The 17136-nt window shown below is 45.1% G+C and overlaps 1 protein-coding gene across 1 annotated transcript in view; it reads left to right on the top strand.

Annotated features, from left to right (window-relative positions):
• LOC310646559 (E3 ubiquitin-protein ligase RBBP6-like) overlaps positions 1 to 12522 on the top strand; it is an 18786-nt gene extending 6264 nt beyond the window's left edge. Inside the window, exons 6-14 of the mRNA XM_083373120.1 lie at positions 648 to 751; positions 1267 to 1586; positions 4053 to 4152; positions 4247 to 4325; positions 4412 to 4469; positions 5138 to 5503; positions 5839 to 5940; positions 8033 to 9775; positions 10518 to 12522. Coding sequence (XP_083229246.1) covers positions 648 to 751; positions 1267 to 1586; positions 4053 to 4152; positions 4247 to 4325; positions 4412 to 4469; positions 5138 to 5503; positions 5839 to 5940; positions 8033 to 9775; positions 10518 to 12069 — 4424 coding nt within the window. The 3' untranslated portion in view covers positions 12070 to 12522. The remainder of the gene's footprint in view (positions 1 to 647; positions 752 to 1266; positions 1587 to 4052; positions 4153 to 4246; positions 4326 to 4411; positions 4470 to 5137; positions 5504 to 5838; positions 5941 to 8032; positions 9776 to 10517) is intronic.
• Positions 12523 to 17136: the final 4614 nt, after the last annotated feature.

Genomic DNA, 17136 nt, shown 5'->3' on the forward strand with positions numbered 1-17136 from the left:
TGTTGGCATGTAAAATCTGATTGATCAGAGTTACATCTCTTCTTCAACCTCCACACTGGCTTCCTATAGGTTTCCAGGAACAATTCAAAGTGCTGGTTTACAAAAACCGTTTGGCTCCATATAGAAGTGGCATCATAAGTTGTGAAGGCATGCTCTATATATGCAGGTAGACAGAGCTATTCCAACCTCCCTGCTCTGTGCAGGGGTCTGCCAAACCATCCCCAGTCGATGGCCATCACCCAAGAAATTCCCCTCCAATAGTCATCCTGAATTTCAACCCCTCGGTCTGAGTGAAAAATAGAACTGCCCTCTTTTACAAGTAACAGGCTTTTAGATATCACATTTTCTCTTGCTCAGTTCCTTCAGCCTGAGATGTTGGTCCCAGATTCTTTATTATTCTGATAGATTTTCTCCAAATCTGTTCTAAATTTTCCATAGCTCTCTTAAACTGTGATGCCCAGAGTATATGACCGTAGGTTTCCAAGTTCTTACTGTGATGCGGCACTTTAAATTTAGCACCCTTTAGACATTGGTGACTGTTAAAAGTTCTGTGTAACTATATTTCTTTTATCCATCTATGCATAAAGTAGCATGCTCTGGTTATAATATTCTGTGCATTTAAAATGGAATTTTCAAATTATTTACAGGTATCCGAACATCCTTGCTAGAATCAGAGGAACATACCTGTCCAACCTGTCATCAGACAGATGTTTCTCCTGATAATTTAATTGCCAACAAATTTTTACGCCAGGTAACTACCTATATTAATCTCTCCGAGGGTACTTTCCCTGCTGTTTTAATTGCTTTACATTATTCTGTTGAACATTTGGAGGGAAAATGATCGGATTAATCTGGTTGATTAGTCTTACAGAATTATCCAGGTGTTTCTCTTCCTCCTGTAACAAGACCAAATGAATGTTAAGCTTCTGTACAAAGGTGGCAAACCTATTCTGCTGGTTGTCTACTAGGGTAGATAGGTGAATATATAGTCTTATTTGGATCACACATTACTCCTCATTAGTGTTAATCTTGGTAGGCAGTTTTTTGCTTAGCCTGTTGTGCAAATTCAGTCTGGTTAGACAGTTTAAGTATTGTATGAACCCAGAAAACTCATGTAATAAGTAACCAAAACACATAGTTAATGCAGATGCAGCCCTTGTCTCTGAAACCCAGCCTGTATAGTGCAGCAAATGACCCTGGTGAAAGATAGGTCATGATGTTGTTTCAAACAGTTTTGACTCCTTGTTTTTTTCTTTCTTTCTTTAGGCTGTAAATAATTTCAAAAATGAAACAGGCTACACTAAAAGGCTTCGCAAGCAGCCCCCCCCACCAAGACCAGCAGTTCAGCGGAATATGCCTTCTGTGCCCAGGCCGACAGGCTCCAGGCAACAGGATCCCCTTATCCTGCCAGTCACTTCTGCTCCGGTTCATGCCATTGCATCTCCCCCCTTATCTCTGACTCCTGGCCAAGCTCCCCCTGCAACAAGCACCTTGGCCGTGAACCAGTCTGCCTCCACCTCAATCGGTGATGTGCCTACAGCAATATCTCTGGCAATTCACGCTGATAAGCCTGAAGGACTTTTCCGGTAAGTCAGTCAGAGTGGGGAGGTGGCATTCCTTTCTGTGTTGTATGTCTGATACCGTGCATCCTCCTGCATCCTTCAAGGCCTTTCTTTTGGGGTCTTTCATCCAGTGTGAGAATGTTAATTGATCTCATAATCTCCGCAGAGCACACAAACTATTTTAACATTTCTGCCACTGGAAATGAGATTTCAGATTGGGTAGGATTATTAAATCCTTGATCAAGAAGTAGCCTGACTTCAACTCTTAACCTGTTTCCATTCACCCTCTGTGCTTAGTATTGCACAAATGCTTCCATGAATGATTGTGTTTTTGAAGTGCAAAGGAAGTTGGAGGAAACTAAATTATGCAACCTTCAGGAATTGATTCAGTTCCCGTATTTGGGTCCTGCTCTATCTTTCAAAGACTTGGTAAAAGACTTAATGTGAATTCAAGCTGTGCTTAATTCTTGAATCAGTGTTGTGTGTAAGTAAAATACTTTTATCAGATTTTGGCTACATTCAAGAAGACTTAAAATCTGGGGTAAACCAGTTGTCATTAAATTGATGGTCATTGAAACTGATTTGATCTACTACAAATATATTTTGACTATCAATCCAGAATTCTAAGCCAGCAAGCTGACTAGAATTTTAAAAATTGCAATCCGCACACATCTCTAAGTGAAAGGTTGAAAAATACTGCCATAACTAGTTGAACAGTTTTGGTTTTGAGAGTCCTCTATATAGTTTGTCAGTTGCATAGATTAAACCATATTTATAAATTTTCTATGTTATTTCAGAACAATTAAGACAGGGAATTAAAATTAAGAAGGCCATGTTGGAGATGGGAAAAATTATACTTGACCTTGAGGAGAATTTGTCTTAATAAAAACGAATGTGTTTCCTAAAATGATGTTTTTGTTTCAAACAATACCTATTTTGATAACTAATGCACCATTTAAGTAATAGCAGAAAGATACATGTAGGTTTGTATAGTATGGCAAAGCCAAGGATTAAATATAAAATCCTCCAAAATATAAAGGAATGAGGATGCTTGGGACTGCCTGATTGGAAATTGTATTTTGCAACCTGTTCCTTGGTTTGGATGAAAGAGTGGACGCCCTGAGAAATAATAGAATTTTAGAATTAGAAGGGGCAGGCTGAGGTTTGGATGAAATGGTTTTCTATGGCATGATAATATTAAGGATAATACAGATTTTAACAATTCTATTAGAAGTGCCATGTTGAGAATTTGAAATAGATATAAACCTAAATTGTGCCTGAAAATGGTTTTATTGATCTCATCACAGAGATTTATTTAATTTATTTTAATTCCATTTATATCCCACCCTTCTCCGAAGACTCAGGGCGGCTTACAAGCTTAGCAGTAGCCTTCATTCTATGTATATGCCTGCTTATTAGGGCTTTCACACACCCCAAGCGGCATTATTAATTAGATTGTTAATATAATTTTAAAAACTTACAAATGGACTAAGGATCCAGATAAATTTTAAATAAGATTTGGGAATTGATTATAAGGAATCCTCCCTCTAGAAAAATCTTTTGTTTTGAATTCTATAAAAATTGTAAGACTTTTGGATGCTAGAGGGAACTAAAGATTATAATTAAAGGAAAAGAACACTCAGACTCAACTTACAATTACAGATGATGTAAAATATTTTAACATTGGACACATTGAAAGATATTTTTGAACAATGAACTCAAGTTAATTTTAAGAGTGTGCCTCTGTTTAAAAGTATTATAGAAGAGGAACAAGCTTTGTATTACTAGATCAAGATTGATTTAAAAGTGGCTTTAAAATGACCAAGAATGACATGAAAAAAGTTTTTATAAAATGACTTGATCGGTGGCTAGGTTTTTCAAGTTATACTATCCAACCACATTTTAATCAATATTTTGTGTTATCCAGTTCTTGTGGTTATTCATATTGGTTCTTGTATCAAGAAAATTGACTGAGTAAATGATAGTTGAGCTTATCTTGTGACATGTCTAATATAGCTGCTTTCTGCTCTTCCTCATGGGTGGAAAGTAACACACTATTTCAAGATAGGATGAGGTTTAGTTCTCTGTGATATTGTAAGATTTGTCCATGATCTACTAAATTAAAAGCTACTAGAAAATGACAAGTTAATGATAGCACAGAGCACCTCCAGTAGAAGTTTCCTATCTGTTTATCTTCAAACCTTTTCCTTGGTATAAAAAAAACCTGAATCTCTTAATGATGATATTTAGTTTATCTGTCACTTTTCCTGCTGTTTTTCACTTTTATGTATATACCTTAAAATATATAATTATATAGTTATTATAGCTTCACCTCTATTGCCTTCCTAGTCATTTGTTTAGGTGTTTATTAAATGTATTTCCCATTTTTCCTCTAAGTGCTTGCAATAATGAAGATAATGTTCCTGCTTCCCAATTTTATTACCAAATACCCTGTAGTTCCTGACCTGGAAATCATTTGTTCCTTTCCAGGGAGGCTGATGGTCTTGGATTAGCTGCTGCTCTTGTGTCAGCCTCCGATCATACAAAGCTACATTCCTCTTCATCAATTAACACTGTGCTGGAAGAGAAGGTAAACTTTATTTCAGAACAGAACTAACTGGCTGGTGTATTTTACAGCAGGAGCAGCAGCAATCAATCCTCCCTCTTCTGTTTCCTTCCCAAAGGGCTATCAGGTTCCTGTGCTTGGACAGCCAGCCTTGGCTGGGCAGCTGAGTTCTCATGGGCATTCAATACCCACCATGGGTAAGTTTGCACAGCTTTCTTCATTCTTGTCAAATGCAAGTGGAATATCTGCCACCCATGTTGAAAGCAACTTTTTCTCCACATAGGTCAGCCGATGAGAACAAATCCTGTCCGCTCTGCAGCCAGTAGGTCAGGCTGGGAGCCGTAAGTATCCTTTCAGAATATATATATTGTATTCTTAGGCAGCAAGTGTAGAACATAATCATATTAAATAGTTGTTTGTATATGCAGAGGAAGCATCAGTTGCTACTAAAAGGGCTCCAATGTTATGGTAACGAACAACACTTTAAATCTGTCTCTGGGCTAAAATGAGCAAGGAAATGTAACACATTTATTCATAGTGTACTGTTGAATGTAAAACTACAAAAGTATCTCAATCATATAAATATTTAGTTAAATGCTAAAAAATAGCATTTATTGGAGGTTAAATGCTATTTTTATCAGCTATAAGCAAAACTCTAGTTCTAGTTTAGTTAGCCTTTAAAAACTCACAGGGTGGTTCTGGAAAGGGAGTTGAGGTGCAGAGGGCAATAATAACTGCATAACCATGGCTGTGGGAAATGGGTAAGAAGCAGAACATAGCCAGTGTTGATGAGTATAAACGAGAAGCACATTCTGGTGGGGAGGGCTCTTTGTCTAAGTCTAGAGAGCTGCAGAGGGAGGACGGCAGAACAGGTTAGTCTGTGGTTGAGCTGTAAGACGGCGTAGGCCGTGACTGCAGAAGCACGCTCTCTCCGTTTCACGTTCCTCCTCTCTTGCGAACAAAAGACAAGTATGACACTCAGTGACAACGTGTTTTTGGGTTTCTTTAGAAGTTCAAACCGAGGACGCCCGCATAGTGACCGTACACAAAGGACTCAGGCCCCAACACTGCCAGCCTCAACACCAGTCTTTGTGCCCGTGCCTCCACCTCCCCTGTATCCTCCTCCTCCCCACGCACTTCCTCTTCCACCGGGGGTACCTCCACCACAGTTTCCTCCTCAGTTTCCACCTGGTCAGCCTCCATCAGCTGGGTACACTGTCCCCCCTCCGGGATACCCCCCGGCTCCAGCAAACATATCAACACCATGGGTACCAACACCAGTACCAACGGCTCACTCAAATACCATCCCAACGACCCAAGCACCTCCTTTATCTAGGGAGGAGTTTTACAGAGAGCAACGGAGACTTAAAGAGGAGTAAGTATTTGGCTCTGGATGAAGTTCCGTTATATTTCATTCTTCTCTTTCAGTAGACGGTTTGGCTGCAGCTGCGCTCAGAGTGCGTGTGCTGCGAGCAAACATGACATATAACGTGAGATTTCAGATGTTGGTTTTTCACTACCAGCCTTCAGATCTAAAACCCAGAAACTTGTAATTCTAATAAAATACTATGAAACGTCTTTCAAAAAAAAAAACCTATGATTCGCATTTTAGTAATATGTGGCATGCAGTCCTTGTTTGAGTTAGTACTTAGTGCCTGCTTTACCAGTACAGAATTGCATTGCAGCACAATGTTTTTCTTATTTTAACAGGGAAAAGAAAAAGTCAAAGCTTGATGAGTTTACAAATGATTTTGCTAAAGAACTGATGGAATATAAAAAAATTCAGAAGGAACGCAGGCGTTCTTATTCCCGGTAATTTTTTAAACGTGTCTATCAAAATTTGTTTATTTAGTGCAGCTGCTTTTATGCCACTTAACTTAAAAATAAAACAACACCTAAGTAGTTTATGGAAATAGTTTATAATAAATCATATAATATGTATAATAATAAATCAACATCCTGATTTTAAAAAATCACAATTATATCCTCCTCATCCCATCTCAGTCCCCAAATGTTACATTTTTTATTTTTATTTTTACAACGGTCACACGGTGGGCAGAGAAGTTATTCTTGGCAAGAGCCAATTCGAGGGGATCTGTCTGCTGCTGCCGCCGTTGCTTCCAGGTCCCCTCCCCTTGCCTGCGCCACGGGAGGGCAGGGGCACGGGAGCACCTGCTTGGCATCCGGAAGAAGGGCAGGCAGCCCTTTTCAGCTGGTCTCATGACTAGGAGCTGTGGAGGGTTAGCCTCTGGTGGAGCAGAATATTTTTACTTAGGGGGACAGGGTCAGAAGTAGCCGAACGAAGGGACCACCGAGACCTTTAAAGGCTTAAGGCAACCATTTTGGATCTTGTAGCCCCATTCCCTCGGTCTTGGCAGGACTTAAGACATCCATGGCATGCCTGCGATGTCCTGAGCAAATGCCAAAATGGTCTGAACATTTCTGCCCCGCCCGGTTGGAGGTGTCCAGGAGGCTACAGTGCCCATCCCTGAGCTTGGGCCTCTCTAGCACTTGTTTTTTTCAGGGTCACATGTAGGCCAGGCACTCAGGCTACCCTTTACATCATTTTTGCCACCCATCTCACCATTGCAACACAATATCAACAGCTTTCTGGCTCAGGCTGGGGAAATGGGCTCCACACTCCACTGGACAGACTTAAGAAGTTGCTGTCTTCCTATTTCTGCAACGAGCAGGATGCTTAGGCTGATCCTCTGCTGGTAATAAGGAGCAGTTGGTGATGGTGTTGAGAGCAGGCATCTCCATTTGCCTGCCACCCTGTCTTCCTAGCCCTCCCAGCTGATAGCTGGGCAGGCAAGGCAGTAACACCCTGGCCTCCGTGCGCTCCACAGTCATTTCTCAGGGAATAGTCTGCCTTGGAAAAGGATGAGGAAGCAAGCAAAAGCAGTTGCGTGCCTTTCTTGTCCCAAAAACCAGGGCGCGCTCCTGGTGGGCCACTGCTTGCTGCCGCCTGTGGTTGGGGCTAAAACACGTCTGCTGCGTTCTCTGCCAGCAACCTGGACTCTCCTCACCATTGCCCAGCCCCACCCGTCCCTTTCCTAGACCCGGGCCGTCTCCCCTGCTAGGAATTCCCCAGGGCTGCTCCTGCGCTCTCCCCCAAGAGGTCTCTTTCCAACACAGACCTTGGAGGTAGCTTAGGCTTAACTCCCTAATCCCCTTGATTCTGTATTACAGCAGGAAGACCCCAGTTGGTAATGGCTTATTTTCTGTGGGACAGAAACTGCATTTGCAGTCAAATTCTAGCCTGCTTTCTATTAAAAGTAATCTGAGAAATTATAAGCGGTGCCAAATTTAAAACAAGGTATTATTTTCCTTTAAAGCAAACTAGCGGTATCGTTAAGTCCCGCTCAGTTGAGTGGTCTTCACCCAAACTGCCTTGGGTCCTCTCAGACATTTTGGGCCATTCCTCTGGCCTGCCGGCCTGCCTGCCCTGTTCTCAGGAACTGAAGCAACAGTTGTCTGTCCTCCAAATGTCCAGTGAGGCGGCTTGAGAGTCCAGCCTTGCAACACAGCTCTAAAGTTCATAATGGTTCGGCACAGATTAGGAACCTAGTTTGTACAAATGCACACGTGTCCTCTCAAACAATTTTGGACACTTTGCAAGATTGCTAGACAAAACCTTTGTTAATTACCTAGCTTATATCCAGCCACAATCTAGGGAACTGTTGGAGTAGACATTAGGTGAACTCTCTGAAAAATTCAGAATCCTTTCTAACAGCTGGGAAAGTCCTATGGGTCAAAGTATTATAAACCTGTTTTTGAATTGTATATAGCGACTTGCCAAGAGTTTAAAAAAAAAATACTGCAGTATTCTCTCGGCTCTGTGATGCAAAGTAATTTTTACAGAGAGCCAGAAGCTACAATTAAACATTTCATTGTTTTCCAGGTCCAAATCGCCATATAGTGCATCTTCCTACTCCAGAAGTTCTTACACCTACTCTAAGTCAAGATCTGGCTCATCCCGCTCTCGGTCTTACTCTCGATCCTTCAGCCGCTCCCATTCTCGCTCCTACTCGAGGTCACCCCCGTACGGCCGGAGGGGCAGAGGCAAGAGCCGTAATTACCGCTCCAGGTCAAGATCACACGGCTATCATCGATCGAGGTCTAGGTCACCCCCCTACAGAAGGTATCATTCTCGGTCCAGATCGCCACCATACAGAGGCCAGTCCCCAAATAAGCGGCCCGTTCCTCAGGGAGAAGGGGAACGGGAGTATTTTGGTCGCTACCGAGAAATCCCAGTTTACGACATGAAAGCGTATTACGGGAGATCTGTTGATATGAGAGACCCCTTTGAGAAGGAGCGCTACCGTGAGTGGGGGGAGTCGTACAGAGAATGGTATGAAAAATATTTTAAGGGCTTCCCAGCTGGAGCCCAACCCAGACCTTTGCTTAACAGAGAGAACTTCTCTCCGGAACGATTTGGCCCTCCTGGACCAAGGAGAGAGAATTCCCCCTACATTCGGGGTCGCAGAGATGATTATCCTGGAGGGCTCGGACATCGTAATCGAAATCTAGGGGGTGGCTACGCTGAAAAGCTGCCAGGAAGAGAGGGACACAATATGAAAGACATGACAAAACTGAAGGAGAAAGAAGTCGACAACCCTCCAGGGGACGCAAAAGGGAACAGGCACAAGAAACACCGGAAACGACGGCGGGGAGACGAAGGGGACGGTTTCCCTGGCTCTGACTTGTTGGAAGGCTCGCGGAAGCCTGCTGCCGGCGAAGAGGGCAGACCGGACTCCCTCTTTGTTCCCCCCAGCAGGGACGATGCTACTCCTGTCCGGGACGAGCCGATGGAAGCGGACTCGGTTGCCTTTAAGCCCATCTCTGACAAGGAGAGGAAAGAGAAGCCGAAGGGAAGGGTGGAAAAGGCAAAGCAGAAAACCTCCGAGGGGGCTGCCACCACCAAGAAGGAGGTACAAGTCAAACCAGCTAAAGCAGCACCTCAGGAGAAGGCGGAGGCTGACCGCGAAAGATCCCCACGGACTGAGCCTCCTGCCAAAAAGGTGAAGGAAGAATTGCCAAAGGCTGATGGCCCCAAACCTTCCTCCCAGAAGGATGAGAAGCCTCCAAGCGCTCCCCGTAAAGTCCACCCCCGAGGCGCAAAAGAGCACCCAGAGTCCACCAAGTCCACCAAGGAGGAGAAGGCCAAGAAGGAGCATCCCAAGGAGATCAAGCAAGAGAAGCCGTCCAGCAAGGAGGAAAAATCCAAGAAACCCACGGACAAAACCAAATCGGCAGATGCCAAACCTGAAAAGAGGAAGAGAAAAACGGAGGACAAAGTTGACAAGGAGCCTGAAACCACATTGCTAAAAGCTTCCAAGCAAGAAGTCGCAGAACCTAAACCGTTGCCAAAGGGGAAGAACGACCCGGAAGCAGAGAAAACAGAGAGGACCCCTGAGAAAGACAAAGCTGTTTTACCAGTTGTTCCCGCCAAGAAGATCAAGCTGAACCGAGAAACTGGCAAAAAGATTGCTGGTGCGGACAGCGTCCCTCCGGTGAAAGAAGCCCCAGCCGAGAAGCCTGAGCCGGTGGTGAGCAAAGCGAAGCAAGAGAAGGGCAAAGGCAAAATGAGGAGAAAAGTGGCGGCAGCTGACGGATCGGGTTCCACGCTGGTCGACTACACCAGGTACGGTGATTTACGAGGAAGGCAGTTGCGCTTCCTGCCCTGACTTGTTCAACCCATCCCCAGCCCTTCCGTTAAGCTCCCTCAAACCCTTTTGCTAATATTTCTGAATTTTTTCTGATGGGGCCGAATCCCTTCCCTGGCAAATCCTCTTAATTCTGATACCAATTAGTTGTCCTTTCCTCCCAGCCCCACATAGTCCAGAGAGGACGACAGCCATTTTTTTCACTACTCTCTGGGGCCTTATTTTTTTATTATTATTATTGTTATTGTTGTTGTTGTTGTTGTTGTTGTTATTATTATTATTATTATTATTATTATTATTATTATTATTATTATTATTATTATTATTATTTTGTCTGGAGGTATCTTTCCCTTGTATTCCTGACAAAAAAACAATAAGAATAAGAAGGCAAGGAATGATTACCTGGAATTTTGACAGGGTTTTTTTTCCCTCACAACTGTTAAGATGCAGATTTTTAAGGTTACTTTAGCAAGTCACGTTCTGCTTCTCTAGAGTTAGGGCAGTTGATGAAATCAGGCCATTGTACAGAATGAGCTTTTTCTATAAAACAAATTAAAGCACCTGTGGTAGTTATCAGGACATTTCCTTATGTCAGGCCATGAGGGAAATGTCCTTTTGGCGAGACAGCGAAACTCATACGGCCACTGCAAAGTTAGGAATTGAAATTGCCCACTTTGATATGTCCCTCGTAATAATCTTTCTCGGTTCTTCCATCCTCAGTACAAGCTCTGCTGGAGGCAGCCCAGTGAAAAAGCAGGAGGACAAGCTAGACACCAAGCGCACAGTCATCAAGACCTTGGAAGAATACAACAACGACATTACTGCCCCCGCTGAAGATGTCATCATCATGATCCAGGTTCCCCAGTCCAAGTGGGACAAGGATGATTTTGACTCTGAGGAGGAGGAAGAGCAAGAGAACGTTAAGTCTGCACAAGTCTCTTCTGCCATTGGGAAGCCTGCCAGCGTCATAAAGAGCGTCGGCACGAAGCTGCCCACTCCTGTCAAACACAGCGAGAAGGATCCCGAACCCATAGAGAGAAATCCGAGAGCCACGAAAGAGCCTGGCCGTGAAACTTCGCAGCCTGACCCCAAAACCTCCAAAACAGCAGCCGCAGCCACCAACGAGAAGGGGAAGGCCAAAGACAGGGACCAGGCCGTATCCGATCGAGACCCTTCTGAGAAAAGAAAGAGTGGGGTTCAGCCAGAGAAGGAGCGTTCCGAACGCGGGACAGAGCAAGGAAATGCCAAGAGTGGGTCTTCTCACTCCTCCAGGGACAGCAGATCTTCAGACAAACATGATCCTGCCCATGGATCCGGCACGAAGGACTTTACTCCTAGCCGAGAGAAGAAGTCCGATGGGGACAGCAGCAGCAGAGACTATTCCAGCTCCAAGCGAAGGGAGGAGCGGGGCGGGCTTGCCCGAAAGAAAGCATCGCCTTCCCGTAGCCGGGAACCGGCCCCCTCCGCATCCAAGAGCAAGAGCAGGGAGGAGCGAGGGGAGCAGCCCAAGAAGGAAAGCTGGGACGCCAAGCGGAGCAGTTACAGCCCGTCCAGGGACCGAAGGCAGAACGACCCAAAGAACGCCTACGACTCCAGGCGTCCAGCAGAACAGCCCAAGGCCCAAGAGAAGGGCTCGGGCAAGGAGAGAGAGAAGCAACGGCCGTCCTCGGAGGCCTGGGCCAATAAAGAGAGGGGGGCATCTGGAAGCAAGTCTGCAGTCAGACGGGGCTCCCCAGACGCCAAGGAGCAAGGGGCTCCCCAGAACGACAAGAACGCTGCCAAGCCAAAGCCTCCGCCGAGCCACGCAGCCCGGCTCTCTTCGGACCCCACCCGGGAAACCGATGAGGCGGCCTTTGTCCCAGACTACAACGAAAGCGACAGTGACAGCAACAACGGTTCAGCAAAACAGGACGGCTCCCCGGGGAAAAAAACCCGAGATGGGAAGGAGAAGCCGAAAGAGGCTGCGGCCCCCGCCCTGCCCCCCCAACCCAGCCGGAGCCAGAGCCCCAGCAGCCCCAGCGCCAGCCCCTCAGAGAGCCAGGGCCGGAGCAGCAGCGCCAGCTCTGCAGACAGCCAGGACAGCAAAAAGAAGAGGAAGAAGAAGGACAAGAAGAAACACAAGAAGCACAAGAAGCACAAGAAGCACAAGAAACACCCTGGCACCGAGTCAGACGCCGAGAAGAGCCAAAAACACAAACACAAGAAGAAGAAGTCGAAGAAGAGCAAGGAGAAGGAGAAGGAGAACCCCAAAGCCAAACCTGTCCCGGTCTAGGGGGCAGGACGGACTCAGCCGCCCGGGTGGCATTTTGTCCTCATGTAAAGTTACAAGAGCCTTGTAAATAGTGCTACGACAGGCCCCGTGCTGCACTTACCGAATTGCTGCTTGATTTGATTTTTACATCAGAGCTTTATAAAGTGAACATTTTGTACAGATTTGTGAGTTGTGACCATGTAATATGGGAGGAGGAGGGTGGGCAGGTTTCCTTTTTATTTGGGGGGCATTTTATTTTTATCCACCGTTACCTTAGTTTGGGTGGAGTTGACTGTACTGTGAAAAATTTCACACTTTTTTTAATTGCCTGTCAGGATAAGTAAAAGGGCTGGTATCTGTTTAAAATATCAGTTGGAGGGATTCATTACAGCCCTGTTCTGTTACTTTTGGATGATAAATAAAAAAGTTCATTGAATCTTAATGTAGTAGTTTTATAGCTCCAGTGATAATAAGCAAAACGGATGAAAATGTGGCATAAATTCTACACGGTGAGAGATGAACAAACTTTACTGTAGCGGCCCTCATTAGCTCCGTTCCTCAACCCAGGGAAGCAGGAAGGCAAGCAGCAGCCACGTGCATCTGTGTCACCATCCACCACAAAGAGGGTGGTTTTCTCCTGGAATCCCATGCAGCATTAGGGCCACGTGTTCCCTGTTAAACAGGAAGAGTGCTCTTACGATAAAAGGTTTGGTGGACTTCCAGAGCGTCAGTAAGGTGAACGTTACCTGTCCAAGAACACTTGATGGGCTGAAACTTGGTTCAGCACCCTAGAGAATGGTCAGTCCATCCCTGTTAGTTGAACTTCAGATGGGTGTCTGTGAGGACAAGCATCTGGACAGATAAGGCCCATTGTGGTGTTTAGACTGGTCCACGGTGGGATTGGAACAAATCATCCTCACTCCTCTCCCCTCCCCCAAGTGTTGTTGAAGAAGCTCAGAAGCTCATCTTTGATCCTGTGTTTTTCTGCATGTGGTTTTAGGAGTGGCTGGAATGCTCTGTGGAGTAGTAGATCTATTCTGTTCTATGTCAGAACACAGCTCCATTCCTGTTCATGTTTCCTTGCCAGCAAATATGGGCCAAAAGGAGAGGAGTGGACATATTCTTGGGCTGCAGGACATGAAATCGCCAGATTGCAATAATTGATTGTACAAAGTCATAGAAGAGTCTACTGGACAAATACTAGAGGTTAAAACTGAGATGACATTGCTTCACCCTATTCCTGTCCAGAGACAAACTGCAGAATAAGGCACATACCAAATTAAATAATATGCTAAAATAATTTTCCTGAAGTGTTGGGATGTCCCACCAAAGTAGGTTAACCATAAATTGTGATAGTTCATTACAATTTCCATGGGTCTTCCTGTGTCCTGGCATGACATGTACACATAAAACAGCCACATCAAAATAAACGCACGAGGATGTCACTAAACGGTCTGGCTGCTGTGCTCGAGGCTGGTTCTGGCGAGAGGTAAAGCAGCAGCCTTCCAGCCACTCAGTAGCTTTCCAGGTAATGTCAAAGGGTCAAACCCAAACAGTATTTTGTAGAGACTTTTGTTAACCAAATTTGTTGAAAGACTTGCAGAAATCTCAGCTGCTGCACTTTCACTTTCAGAAACCATTGTATCTTCCAGACTGCTAGTGTGGTACATTCTCAGCCTGCTAACCCAGCTTTTGTGCGAGTTGGCAAAGAGGCTGAATGAATGTCCGGGTGCCCAGAATGGGCTGCTGGGTCTGAACGTACCATCCCATGAAATATTTGCAGTGGGCATCTGGGGCTGAGGATACCAGGATCAGACACTGAGGGCACTATAGAAGGAAGAGGGGCTTGGGAAAGGGAGGGGAACACGCGAACATTAGACGCCGACTTCTAGGAGGATCAAATATCGACTGTTTTATGTAAGGGAGCCAAGGGGGTTTGACCTCTTGGGGTACAGGCTGAACGACATTTCCTCACAAGCTGCTCTGAAACGGGCCTAACGAGACATCACCAAGAAGAGGTCCAAATGCCACCTGTCACCAAACTGCGGCATGCCTCATTGGCCAAGTGCTTGAGTTTTCTTCCCTTGAAACGGAGGGACTCCTTTCAATGTTCTCTAGGGCATCTTCATTTTTTAAATGAAAGAATCTCTTAGAACTAACCAGGTTTGGGGACTCAAGTACTGCGGCTGTTTCAGTGAAAAAGAAAGCTCTGACACACTTTGATGCAACCAAAGAGGACAGAAACACAGGAGGATGCTGAGCAGTGGCTCCGCTCCTTTCCATTCTCCAGGGCTTCACTGCTGCTAAGTGGGCATCCAGCTGGCATGCCTAGAATGTGGGTTGGCACTGGACAAACTTCACAGAAGCAAAGTGCTAGGAAGGACGCTTTGGTGGCCAGGAGCCCAGCAATTGCAGGCTATTGCTGCCATGGGAATGGGTCTCCGCTGGCCTGGTTAGCATTACCAACTATGCCCACAATTCCTTTCGTTTCTGTTTAATTAAAATTGCATTTTCTCAGCCCTTTTCTAGAAAGGAAAATGAAAAGCCAGGAAAAGGAGGACTATTGAGTTCCTGCCTGGCACTTTTCAAACCATCCCGCTTGAGAGCCTGGGGTGCCCTAGCCCCAATGGGCAAAACAGAACAGAGTGGGCCCTTCCCCCAGGGGCAGGTGTGAGTGCAGATGGGGAGCCAGAGCACCTGCCTTCTAGATTGGCCTGCCTCTCTAGGGAGCACCAGGCACTGCTTCGTAGAGGGGGTATCACTGATCCTACCAACAGGTGGCCCACCAAATTGGGTATAAGCAGTTTCTGTCTCCAGGGCAACAAGCCAACCTCTGCCAGGCACCTCAGGGGGCGTTGGCTGTGGTTGCAGGTTGTCAACTGCCCAGTCCAGCAAACTAGAGCTCACTCCTGTTGTTCTATTTCAGGGGGGAAAATGGCTGGCAGGCCTTGTCCTTTCTCTTCAAGCATCTCACCTCCCACACACAAACACACACACTAATTTCCTTACATACAGTCGTGGCCGAAATTGTTGGCACCCCAGAAACTTTTCAAGAAAATCAAGTATTTCTCACAGAAAAGTATTGCAGGAAGACATGTTTTGCTATACACAGGTTTATTCCCTTTGTGTGTATTGGAACACAACAAAAAATGGGAGGAAAAAAAGCAAATTGGACATAATGTCAAACAAAACTCCAAAAATGGGCCGGACAAAATTATTGGCACCCTTTCAAAATTGTGGATAAATAAGATTGTTTCAAGCATGTGATGCTCCTTTAAACTCACCTGGGGCAAGTAAAAGGTGTGGGCAATATAAAAATCACACCTGAAAGCAGATAAAAAGGAGAGAAGTTCACTTAGTCTTTGCATTGTGTGTCTGTGTGTGCCACGCTAAGCATGGACAAGAGAAAGAGGAGAAGAGAACTGTCTGAGGACTTGAGAACCAAAATTGTGGACAAATATCAACAATCTCAAGGTTACAAGTCCATCTCCAGAGATCTAGATTTGCCTTTGTCCACAGTGCGCAACATTATCAAGAAGTTTGCAACCCATGGCACTGTAGTGAATCTCCCTGGTCATGGACAGAAGAGAAAAATTGATGAAAGGTTGCAACGCAGGATAGTCCGGATGGTGGATAAGCAGCCCCAAACAAGTTCCAAAGGAATGCAAGCTGTGCTGCAGGCTCAGGGAGCATCAGTGTCAGTGCAAACTATCTGTCGACATTTAAATGAAATGAAACGCTATGGCAGGAGACCCAGGAGGACCCCACTGCTGACACAGAGACATAAAAAAGCAAGATTACAGTTTGCCAAAATGTACTTGAGTAAGCCAAAATCCTTCTGGGAAAACGTCTTATGGACAGATGAGACCAAGATAGAGCTTTTTGGTAAAGCACATCATTTTACTGTTTACCGAAAATGAAATGAGGCCTACAAAGAAAAGAACACAGTACCTACAGTGAAATGTGGTGGAGGTTCAATGATGTTTTGGGGTTGTTTTGCTGCCTCTGGCACTGGGTGCCTTGAATGTGTGCAAGGCATCATGAAATCTGAGGATTACCAAAGGATTTTGGGTCGCACTGTAGAGCCCAGTGTCAGAAAGCTGGGTTTGCGTCTGAGATCTTGGGTCTTCCAGCAGGACAATGACCCCAAACTTACATCAAAAAGCACCCAGAAATGGATGGCAGGAAAGCACTGGAGAGTTCTGAAGTGGCCAGCAATGAGTCCAGATCTGAATCCCATTGAACACCTGTGGAGAGATCTTAAAATTGCTGTTGGGAAAAGGCGCCCTTCCAATAAGAGAGACCTGGAGCAGTTTGCAAAAGAAGAGTGGTCCAAAATTCCGGGTGAGAGGTGTAAGAAGCTTATTGATGGTTATAGGAAGCGACTGATTTCAGTTATTTTTTCCAAAGGGTGTGCAACCAAATATTAAGTTAAGGGTGCCAATAATTTTGTCCGGCCCATTTTTGGAGTTTTGTTTGACATTATGTCCAATTTGCTTTTTTTCCTCCCTTTTTTGTTGTGTTCCAATACACACAAAGGGAATAAACCTGTGTATAGCAAAACATGTCTTCCTGCAATACTTTTCTGTGAGAAATACTTGATTTTCTGGAAAAATTTCTGGGGTGCCAACAATTTCGGCCATGACTGTATGTATCTATTCATTGGTGGCAACTTTATGAGAGAGCATTTGCTATACTGGCTAGGGAATTCTGGGAGTTGAAGTCCATACATTTTAAAATTGCCAAGGCTGGACCATCAGCATACAACTCTGGACAACAATCAGCAAAGTAACAGTAACCGCAAGAAGCAAGGTAAGAGGACATTTTCACAGAGAGAAACTGCACAGGCTGCCTGGCTGAGAGCTTGGGGGCAGCCATGAGTGCCAGGAGAGGACAGGGCCTGTCCGATTGGGCCTTCTCTGAGAGGGGATGGAAATGGAAATGAGGGAGGTGTAAATTGCAGGGCAATCCCTTCCTGAAGGCTCCTCAGTTCACCAATTGATTTTACCTGCTTATATCTGAATATCAATATAAACATCAAAATAGATTTCTAACCTGGCATTTCCTAGAAGTATTGGAACAATGGCT

This window comes from Vipera ursinii, assembly GCF_947247035.1.
Source record: "Vipera ursinii genome assembly, chromosome: 13".
NCBI lineage: Eukaryota > Metazoa > Chordata > Lepidosauria > Squamata > Viperidae > Vipera > Vipera ursinii.